This window comes from Quercus suber, unplaced genomic scaffold (assembly GCF_002906115.3).
Source record: "Quercus suber isolate HL8 unplaced genomic scaffold, Cork oak 2.0 scaffold_535, whole genome shotgun sequence".
Taxonomy (NCBI): domain Eukaryota; kingdom Viridiplantae; phylum Streptophyta; class Magnoliopsida; order Fagales; family Fagaceae; genus Quercus; species Quercus suber.
Window position 1 is genome coordinate 402,570 of NW_027069983.1, and position 11,934 is coordinate 414,503.

General features: G+C 36.1%; 1 protein-coding gene across 1 annotated transcript; it reads right to left on the bottom strand.

Annotated features, from left to right (window-relative positions):
- Positions 1–704: 704 nt before the first annotated feature.
- Positions 705–11,353, bottom strand: LOC112015230 (DEAD-box ATP-dependent RNA helicase 1). Its single transcript, XM_065763978.1, has 10 exons — positions 11,124–11,353; positions 10,762–10,996; positions 10,212–10,466; positions 9,474–9,628; positions 8,135–8,312; positions 7,007–7,194; positions 3,282–3,486; positions 2,003–2,017; positions 1,582–1,672; positions 705–1,008 (listed from the first exon to the last, which is right to left on the bottom strand). The coding sequence occupies exons 1-10, from the start codon at positions 11,231–11,233 to the stop codon at positions 896–898; spliced, it is 1,545 nt and encodes a 514-aa protein (XP_065620050.1). The 5' UTR covers positions 11,234–11,353; the 3' UTR covers positions 705–895.
- Between the last annotated feature and the right edge of the window lie 581 nt (positions 11,354–11,934).

Here is an 11,934-nt window from a genome sequence, read left to right on the forward strand (position 1 = left end):
TCAAAGCTACTCTCTCTTTCGAACAGTGCTACTTGCTATGATCATTTGTGGGTTGGCAGGAAAACACTTCAGGCTTAGAGAGCATTGCAAGATATATGCAACCTATGATATAAACAAGACTTATGCCTTCCATCTAATGGCATGGGAATCAATCAATCTTCCTTTAAAAAAAAAAAAAAAATGAAGCATCCCAATATTTTTAAGATATATTTTGATAAACCAGCATGGTGCACAAGCATGTGTATAACAATGGCATGCAAAGACCACAAAGCTGATATTATTCAGATTTTGGGCAGATAGCATTGAACCAGATGAGCCACTTTGAGCAGAGGCTCGTGCTACTCTGCTTGACAATTCTGGCACTCACTACTTCCACTGGTATTGTTCTTGAAGGATATGCAATTCGATGTACAACCCAAGGACGTCATTGGAGGATAGAAGCAATTGTAACTGTTACTTTTATGCATCTTTGTCTTGGAAAGCCCTCCATATTTTGAGACATGCCAATATTTCCACTCCGTAGTCCACAGGGCAAGTCATGTGACTGTAATATTGGAGAAACACGCCCCTCGTCCTTCCCTATTTCAATCTTGAGTGCCTAGATAGTGATGGAGAGTGTGTTCCTCTTCTTTTGTTCAACAAATTCTCTTGTTGAGCAATATATACATGCATACACATAGTGAACTATGAACACATCGAAAACCTTCCTAAACAGAACCAACTATTACTTTCCGACCTTTGAGACAAATTACAAAATGGAATATACAATACAGTATGTCACAAAATTGTGCGTACGACATATTGTCAACGCTGTTCACTTTTACACAAAAAATCTCTTTCCATACACTACAAAATTGGAATATGCTACAAAGCATCTTGATTGAAGAATCACTTGCTATTCCTTTGAGTGGTTTGTTTCACTTTCTTTGCCTGCCTTGGAAGACTTGAAACCAATTTTGCGCTTCCTGGATGTTTCCACTTCAACTGTCTCTTTTAGTTTCTCCAACGCTGACACAGTGAAATGAATAGTGAGACTTATTATTAGCGAACACCTAATGCTATTCTATTTTAACGAAAGTAAAAGCATTTTTGAACATTCAAGGTGAAAACACCCAGTCAAGATCTCACAAACTATATCTCCATTATAAATCAGCTTTCACAGATGCAAGGGATATAAAGAACATAATTTTGGAAAAGGTGTAATTAATCACTAAGCTTGTTAATTATCTTTTCCCAGAATGGAAAAAAAAAAAAACAAAAAAAAAAAAATTTGTGACAAATGATATAAAGAAAAGATAATTCAAAGATATCAAGAATCATGAATTTTTTTTTGAATTGGTAATTACACATGCACCTAATGCATCTTGAATCCACAACACTTTGTGCTTACATGGAGAAGAGATGCCATTTGAGCTACAGCTCATTGGATCAATAATTGTTGATTGTGTTGTCTAATCTTGAAAACTTATCAAAAAGTTGTCTAATCTTAAAGATAATTCAAGTGAAATCAATTGCGTTTGTGACTCCCAATGCCAGGGTCTATTTAATCTGCTTTTAAGATAATTGGTCATAAAGAATTACCAGATGTATAAATAATGCGAAGTGACTCAATCGAATTGGAAGGAATAGAGTAATCAGGACAAGATTGAATGTCAGCTTTTTGTAACAGNTGAAACAAGGAACATGAGTTCATAATTTGCAAAAATCACATAGATCAACTGTTGAACAAGTACAATCACAGAATATGCTTTACAATTATTAGAACAAATTGGAAATGTATTCTGTAATTATTTTAACCAAGGTAGAACTAGCCTTGCTACTTGCTAGACATCTTTACAGTTCAACATATTAGGGAACTGGATAGCATCAAACATGCCCCAAACTCTCAGGGACCAACTGATGCAACAGAGCTGTCATTAAATGACTGTTTCCTGTATCCCTTCAAACCCCCCCCCCCCCCCCCCCCCCAAAAAAAAACAAAAAAAAAAACCCCCCACCCTCCTTTTGTTCTTTTTACCTCTCTTCTTTTCAGAAAACAAAGATTCAAAAGAATGACATGTAAGCATATTTTGGATGTAATTCAACCTTCTTCCTTTTTCTTTTCTTTCCTTTTTTTTTTTTGGGCAATATGAATAATGCTAGAGATACAAACTATTTTACAAACTATTGATGTGATGAATAATTATTGGTAAATGAAAAAGTGATATTATTGGTAGGCCTAGATGAAAACTAATAAGAGGTTAGCCACATCAACATTTTGTAAAAATATTGTAAAATAGTTTGTGTAGCACTACTCTTGTAATATATACTAGAATTGGATAATAGCATCAAATTAGGGGTCCATACATGAACAATAAATACCCCTGATAAAATTTAACATTATTATTAATATGCATGATTAGTGAGACATGTCTTGAGCAATTCAATCAAGTGATCTTGCTCTCAGCTAGGCTGCAAATATAGCCAAATAACCCACCCTGGCCCACTCAGCATAAAATCAGAGCGCCTGGCAGATCTGAGCCACAATTTAGTTGGCCTGGGCAGAACTCACTCCCTCAATCAGTTTGAAAAGCCAAGTATACCTATTCATGGAGTAACTAGCCTTATATGGGCATAAATTCATCCAGTTTAATGGGCTAGGCTCGGTTGAAAGAAAGTAGGTTGAGATCAAGCTGGCATAAGATTGAACTGCTGGTGCAGACACCAAGATGCACCAAGATTAGTGCTAATTTAAATTTCAAATTTTGAAATTTCATTAATGTAATTTTATTTTGATTGAAGATTTTGTGGGATTATGTTTTATGGTTGAATTACTTTTCTTATTGATGCACACTCAATGAAAGCCTATTTAAAATAGCTTCCAATAAAATGTATGACAGACTTTGATGAATAAATTTTGAATTGGAAAATTCCCAATGGCTGGCTGCTGATTCCAAGCAAACCCCTAAGTTCAGAATCTTGGGTTATTATTTTCTTTTATTTCAATTCTCCCCTCTATCCCCCATTTGATATTGTCCTGCATCAAGTGGTCTACCTATATGTTGAACTTGCAGCTAAGGTATACATTATTCGCCTCTTTTGATGAGAGGGATGAACAAGAGGCTTTGAGAAAACTAGTGTTGGATAGACACTAGCCCATCAAAGTTGAAACCCTGGACTTGGAAACAGGCAGGAACACCAAAATAAATAAAAATATGAGTTCTCGGTGACATATATTCTGAACCTATTCTCTTACTACCATAGAATACTTGTCAGTTAGGGACACCACCAAGTGGACATACCTCATCCTTATGCAGCAATGTGAAGCAAGACCCAGTCTGGCCTGCTCTTGCTGTCCGACCAACCCGATGAATAAATCTCTTTATGTATGCGGGCAGATCATAATTAATGACGTTTCTAACCCCTTCAACATCCATGCCATGAGCCATCGCATTAGAGGAAACAAGTACTTGTATCTTCCCTTCCCGGAATGCCTTCAATGTCTTACTGCAGTACAAAATCAGATTTTCATTACATGTTAGATAACCTCATAAACCATGTAATAAAACAAATTAAAGCCATCAGCACATGAAATTTTTTATTACATTAACCTATCAAAAAAAAAAAATTTTATTGCATTAGGAAAAAGAAAGGGAAAAAGTTGAGCTTTCATGCCCTTAAGGTAGACATGAATAAGGCCTATGAAAGGGTAGATTGGAACTTCCTACATGCAGTTCTACTGACCATGAATTTTAGCCCAAGTTTGATTAATTTGATCCAAGAATGTGAGACAACTGTCAACTACACTCTGCTCATCAAAGGAAGCCCCACACAATATTTCAAACACAGCAGAGGTCATAGCAGAGGTCATAGACAGGGGGACCCCCTTCCCCTTATCTTTTTCTAATTTGTGCTAATGTCCTCTCAGTTGCTCTTATGCAAGCTGAACTTCAAAAGAGCATTAAAGGAATTAAATTAGGGAATCAAGGCTGCTCTTTCACTCATCTATTTTTGCTGATGATTCCCTTTTTTTTTTTTTTTTCCAAAATGATAAAAACTCCTGTAGTAACCTTAAAAGAATCATTGATTGGTACTGTGATATCTCTGGACACTGCATTAACTATCATAAATCTGATCTATATTGCCCTCCAAACATGCCTGAGGAGGAACAAGTGTCCCTGTCTCAAAACCTCCAAGTTAATCTTGTCCAGACTCCAAGTAAATACCTGGGTCTCAATTTCAAGTTCAGAGGAAGAAGAGTTGCTGACTTTCTTTTTTTTGATAAGTAAGAAGAGAAAATTATTAATAAAAGAATAGCAAGAAAAGCACACAAAGTTCACGGTAGTGAACAAAAGAAAAAAGAAACAAAAAGACATAAGCAGCCCCTAATCTATACTAATAGAAGAAAGAAAATCCAACAGGGTAGAACAATCCTAATAGCCCCAACAACGAGACCAATCGAAGAGGGTCCGCTGGCAATACTCTAATAACTGAACCACAGTTTTCTCCTCATCCTCAAAAGACCGTCGATTCCATTCAGTCCAAATAGTCCACATTAAACATCCTGGAACCAAATCCCAAATATCTAAGCTATGCTTCCCAAGCCAATGATACCAGCAAAATAATAAGTCCATAACTGAGCCTGGCATGACCCATTCCATCCCAAACAACCGAAGCATATGCATCCACAAAGAATGGGCTATCGGACAAAAAAGTAATAGGTGATCCACAGATTCCGCATTACAACAGCACAAACAACAACGATTCACCAAAGGGCGACCACGAAGCATAAGGTTATCCAAAGTTAGAATCTGACCATGAGCTGCTGTCCACATAAAAAAAGCCACCCTTTTAGGAACCTTAACTTTCCAAATTCCTTTCCAAGGGAAAGTGGAAGGAGTTACATTTCAAATCTTATGATATAAGTGGAAAGAGTTGCTGACTTTCAAAATTTGATTGTCAGATTTCAGTCTAAATTACAAAGCTGGAATGCCAAACTTCTGTCCCAAGCTGGCAGAACTACTCTTATTTCTTCTATACTGCAAGCCATGCCCCTTTACACCTTTTCCTGCTTTAGGGTCCATGAAACTGTTTGTAAGAAGTTAGACTCCCTCACCAGAGCTTTTTGGTGGGGTGATGAACCCCACCTAAAGAAACTCCATCTTATTAATTGGGATACAATTTCTCAACCCAGAAAGGAAGGAGGCCTTAGCCAAAAGAATTTTAGCCTCTTGAACCAAGTAATGCTTGCTAAACAATATTGGAGAATTATCCAACACCCCAATTCACTTTTAGACAAAGCCCTTAAAGGAAAATACTTTCCCATAGAACCGCCCATCTTGGTCACTCAATTATTCTCAAAACTTGACAAAGGGAATCAAAACATCCATGTTGTTGCTGACCTGATTAATAGCTCATCCCATAGTTGGAAGTTTGACACTGTCAGGTCTCTATACCAGCAACCCACTTGCAACGAAATTTTGCACATTCCTCTACCTAACACAGAAGGGGGAAGGGACAAAGTCTTGTGGAAACACTCCATCTCTGGAGAATTCCCAGTTAATAAAGCTTATGAGTTGCCGCATAAGAACTTTATGGCTGACAATCCGACAGGTACAAGACAACTAGACATTCATAGCAGTGTTTGGAGTGTCTTATGGAAAGTTAAGCTACCATTAAAAATCCTCACTTTTATATGGAAACTTCTCCATGATTGTATATTTCCATTAAAACTACCAATCTCAGCCAAATCTTGGTGAGTCGATGGCTTGCAAGATGTATTTTGGAAAACAAAAAATTAGATCTTGAACACCTTACAAGCTCTATTTACAACCTCATGGACAATCTGGAATTACAGAAACCAGGTCGTACATGAAGGTAAATGCCCTAATCCCATTGAGATAATACTAACCTCTCAAAATCATCTTTGCAGCCCAAAGATTTCGATGTGGATACTAGAAAATTGGCAATTACATGTCAAAATTGGAAGCCATAGGGACCAACAGACCAGAAGGAGCAGTTATGCTTTTAAAACATTAAATAAGGAAGGAAGAAAAGATCTTTAGAGGATGCAATAGTAATGGTTTTGGCACCCCACTAACAGCAGCCAAGGAAGCACTGGTGGGAGCTCTTTTGCAAGCTAAAGAACTGGCTTTCATCATATTATAGTGCTCACAAGATGCAAATATGTGGAGCAAGTTTGCAACAACAAAAGAAAACCTTTTTGGCAGGATCTAGCAATGCTTACAGACCTGAAAGCTTTGCAGCAGCAAGGGATGAAATTTAGCATAATGTTAGTTCCTAAAGTTATTTTGTCTGATGTTGATGATATGGCCTCTTTAGCTACCAAAAATACCTATCCACTGTAACTGGGTACACCCAGAATTTTGTAATGCTCCATACTAATGTACTTATGACCCTAATGTATCTGTGATCTTTATGTTATTAGTATTATCAAAAAAACTAGGAAACAAGAATCCAAAGGTAGGACTTGTTCTAAAGACACAGATAACCAGTGTTTTTTGAAAAAAAAAAAATGGTACACAAACACTCATTCAGCTCACAATTACGGATTACCCATAGATAAGATGCAAACATCAGTCTGCATTGGCAGTCAGCCTGGTGGAGCTCCCATCCCATTAGAGGCTCAAATGACAAGTCAATGGATGTTTTCAACTAATGGATTATCCTTCAGTTATAAGCCACTTAGCCATAGCAACCAAAATAGGCATAACTGACAGTGAAAATATTTCTAATAAATCAAAGCACTCTCAAAGCTCAGACCTCTTAAATTTTCCCACGACTTCCAAAATAGTGAAACTGAAAATTTCATTACAAAACGGGGAAAATTAAATTGAGATTTTTAGTTCCCATCATCTGGACACCCTTCATTCATTCTTGCCACATGTTTTTATGCTTATCAGCAGCAGACAGTATACAGCTAAAGTTTTGTTCTTTTTTCTCTCCAATCTGGGAAGAATCAAGTAGTTTAACATGAATGCCATTAACAAGTTAAATCAGAAATTACCTTCTTACAGATTGATGTTGAAGACTTGAATACTCCTTGATCTTGATTTGTAGATCACCAAAAAATTTTAGTAAGGTGCATAGACGATGAGTTGATTCCACAGAAGATGTGAAAACGATGCACTTCTCTCCTCCTAAATTTTGCAGAAGGGCAACCAAATACAACGGTTTGAGTTTTGATTCACAAATCTGTAAACAAGAGATGAAAATTTGAAATTACAGAGAGCAATGGGGTTCCCATTAAACATCAATTAACGACAGTTATCAGAATCTAATACCTAGATTTTGAGTATACAGAGCATATAAATGTAACCATGTCTTAGGGGTGGTATTGATCAAAATTTTCTAATAAGCACCAAAAGATATCATGGTGACCAGCTCAATACACAGCCCAAAATTGACACACAGAAACTTTCAAAGTTCTTTCAAAATTTTAAAATTTGACCAGATGCTTCTTCAGTAAAACTTTTTTTATTATTGGTAACTATACAGTCTATACACACACACGGTAATTCTTGAACCCACAAGTCATGACCTCACCCTTTTCCTTGCTATTACAAGGGGAGGAAGTGTCCTTTGATACTTTATGATCACACTACAAAGTTGTATAAAATTTGCTACATTATGTTTGGTTTTTGAATTTATATTCTTAAAAATTGAATCTTGGCAAGTGATTTTGTTGATTCAAATTTAAAAACAATAAAAAAGTATCCAAGATTCCTCCTTTCAAAGATAAAAAGACAGAAAAGTTATACCAAAACTGAGATTTGATCATTTGACTCTTTCCAGAGTCAAAGTACCTTTGATGATTAAAAAACAATGCCCAATTAAGGTTTATGTGCCTGAAAGTTAATCAAAATTCTCAAACAGAACAAATTGCCAGCAACAAAACTGAAGCTAAAACTTGCCTTTAGTGGAGAATACCACGAAAGTAAGCTTTTAATTATGAAGAACTTTTAGACAAGTGAAAAACATAATTGTCATGTTTGTTTTTAGCACAGGATGAATAACTTTTTCAACTTGAAAAGTAGTCTTAAATGCAGTAAGTGAGATTGCTTTTAGAACTTGAAATAGAATAAGAATTGTGCTTCAAAAATCAAACATTGCCAGTACAGTTACAACGGCATACCAATTTGTACGATTCTAATTGTTCTGGAAGCTTATAACGACTTTGCCCAGTTGTCAAAAATAAAGGATGATGCAGATCGAGCTGAGCAAGCTTGCTTGGATCTCGGGTCAATGTTGCAGACACGACCATCTTCACAAGCCTGGGTGAAGGTTTACCCTTAAACCCCCTCTCAAAACCACTGCAATAAATAATATACCAATACATCATTTCATATAGTTTTCATCTTTAATACAATATTAAACAAGGTAATCTTGAGACAAATAAATCTCTAAAATGAATCCTCCATTGGAGGTGAGAATACCTCATCTGTTTGCTCATTTATATAATAAATTTTCATTTTCATCCTGTAACAGGTCCTCTTTTGAGCATGGTTTTGAATATTGCTAATGGTCCCTATTTATGAGTAATGGATACAATGATTCCCAATACAGACATGATTATAGGGATGAAGCCAAGAGTTTTCTTCAGGTGTAGTAATTGGTACAATGATTCCCAATACAGATGCTTATGGGTATAAGAAACATAGGTATTAGTAGCAACAAAGATGGGCAACATGGCACACAAAATGATTGTAAAAGTTTGTGTTAATATGACTTGGGCAGATGTGCCAAATGAAGTCTTTTAAGTTTTTTCTTCTTATCCTTGGGATTTTGGCTTAGCTGAGTAGAGTAGCCTGTTCACTGGCCACAAAATTTCTCTCAAAAAGAACCTGTACTGAGTTAAAACTATGTATATAACAGATTGCATAGAATATTCCCAAGAAATTTGCCACCACATTGACCTTCCTAATTGTTTTAGTGGCAATATGTTGCTAAAAGATTTTCTTTAACTCTTCATTGTCCAAAACATTACAGCCATCTGACAAGGTGGGTCTCAGCATGGCTACATTAGTTATAAAGCAATGACATGCAATTAGAACGCTAAAAATAAAGGACAAATAAATAGAATTGAAACCAGCACAAATGAAGTATTAACAAATACACTATCTCTCATAGGATGCTGTAAAGGTTTAAAGCCAACTTCACACCAACATTCCAGAATCCAGGATTATTTTGAACATTAGATACAAAATGTGATATAGACATAAATAAATAGTAAATTGAAAAAAAAAATTAGAATTAAATTTTTTTTTTTTTGATAAGTTAAAATTAGAATTAAATTAGTATAAAAATTAATTAAAGCATTATATTTAGGAGTTTTCACATCAACCAACACCAATACCAATGATCTTCTCAGAATTTTCTTAACACTTCAAACCATGCATGTACGTCACCACCAAGATCACAATGCAGTTCATTGAAATAAAATGAAAAGGGAAGTAAATGAACATAGAACTCACCATCTCCGTCTGGTCTTTAAAGAATTAAATGAAAATGGAAGAAAATTTGAAGCATGAGGGTAGAAACTTTCATCACTAGAGTGAGTCAATTGAAGCACAGTGGGTAGCCAAGACTGGTATGCTTCCCCAAGTAATCGATCAGTTTCATCAACAACCTGAAACAATTTAACTCATCAACATTTGTTTTAACAAATGAAGAAACAGCCGAAAATAGGAGTAAAGCGCATTTGAAGTTACATAGAATAACTACAAGTTCAATACTTAAGTTGAATTTTATCGTCTAACTGATGGGTCATCTACAAGCAATCATGCCCAAAAAACACCACTAGATTTACTAGACTGAATGGAGTTGGCAGTCAATTGATATAATAGTGCAGGTACTCCACTAACCACTAAGACAACTGGTGCTCATCAACAGTTCTAGAACACACACACACACACACACACACACATGTGTGTGACAACTTGACATCTCTTAATCCTAGATGAATTAAACACTATCATAAATTGAAGCTACCTATCAGTTTTCAATCACTCTCAACACTTGATTTTTTAATAAATTTTTCATTCACATGATAACTGGTCTATTCAAAATACAAATTCTGAGACTGCCATTTGAAATATCAAATATGAAAAACCTCATCAAAAAGTTTAGTCAAACTGAATTCTAAAGAAACATAACATACATAACAATACACACACACACACACAAAAAAAAAAAAAAAAAAAAAAACTTACAAGATAACAGAGATGTTCAAGGGTAAAGCCCTTGGTGTTGTTAATATGATCCATTAGCCTTCCAGGGGTTGCAACCAGTATGTCCACCGAACTTTGTAACTCAGGTGCAAAATCCTCTGGGTCATAACAGATGCCGGCCTCAAGCTTAGGCCTCTTGATAAGCTCAGCAATTTCATCAGCTATAGAAGATTGACCGATTGCCAAACCAACAGACAAGCCCACTGCTGGTGCAATGGAAGCAAAAACCTCCTTAACCTGAACCACAGAGAAAGTCATATATATATTTCAAGAAACGGATTTAATTTTGCAAAACACCCAAATGAATTTTTTATTTTTTGAATAAACCTTTCTAAACAAGAGCCCCCTACGGGCAACTGACCCCACCTGCGAGAACCAGTTGCCAGGTAATCCAAAGGCATTCACCCCTGACAGGCTTAGCAAACACCCAAATAATCATACTAGTAATTCATCCAATTTTTTAATCTACTTGTTTACTTTATAATTAGAAAAAATAATGGTAAAAACATAGAAAGGCAATGAAATTAAAAACCTGAATGGCTAAGTCACGATTAGGCAAGACAACTAAAGCACGTAGACATTTAATGGCACGATTTGAAAGCGTTTGGACAATTGGTAAAGCATAGGCTAAAGTTTTGCCACTTCCAGTGGGTGATTGAATGCAGAGATCTCGTTGAAAAGCACCAGGCCCAATTGTCTCTTGCCAAACTCCAACTTGCACTGGGTAGAGAGACGATATGTCCATATTCTCTAAACCCACCTTCAATCTTACATATGTACAAACATACAACAACAACTGATAAATACTAAGTATCACACAAAACAAGTTTTGGCTTTGGCTTAAAAAACATAAAAAAGAGAGAGAGAGAGAGAGAGAGAGAGAGAAGTGTGTACCTGGGGTCAAGAGAAGGAAGGAGATGAAGAGGGCAGTGCTCAAAGAGACTGACATCAACAGGGCTTCTCATCCATGGCAACACAGCCTTGGTTTTTGGCTTTTCTCCCATTCTCCTTCACCTTTACCTTCAGCTTCTTCTTCTTCAACTTCTTCAATAAACCCTTTGAACCCCACCGGCCACCAGAGAAAGAGAAAGCGTTTCAACAAAATGGGCCTGGGGCTCGCCGATTTTTGGGTTGGATGGGTGACTGAGAAAATGGGCTCAATTGAGATTTAAGAGAGACAATGAGTCCAAGTTGGTTTTCCAGCTATATTTTATATTTTATATGGTGGGTCAGTTGTGTGATAGAAATGAGCCTGTTCGCAGCAGAAAATTAATGGGTCTATTTTATTCTCAATCTATAACATGCATTATGTAAATTTTAGAATTCAAGTATAAGAAAGTGTACTTTGAAGTGGTGAATTTCAAAACAAAGCTCGAAGCACTTGAAAATACTTTTAATTTTTACTCCAATTCTACTAATGCCCAAGAAGTGTGAATTCTCAATAAGTTACAAAAAGAGAATTAAAGAGTAACTCACACTCACATACACATCATTTTACAATGTTGTTTTTCTCTCTTATAAAAATTATGTACGTTTTTCCTTTTGTATTTAACCAATTATCTAATTGGGCTAGCCTTTTGGGCATTTCCAATTGGGTTTAAGTGTGTGGCTTGGAGTGGGACCAAAAGGGACCAATAAGACACTAGCTCCAATAGGCATTGGGTTTTTCTATCAATTCTTGATAAGTCCAGAGTTACCATTAACT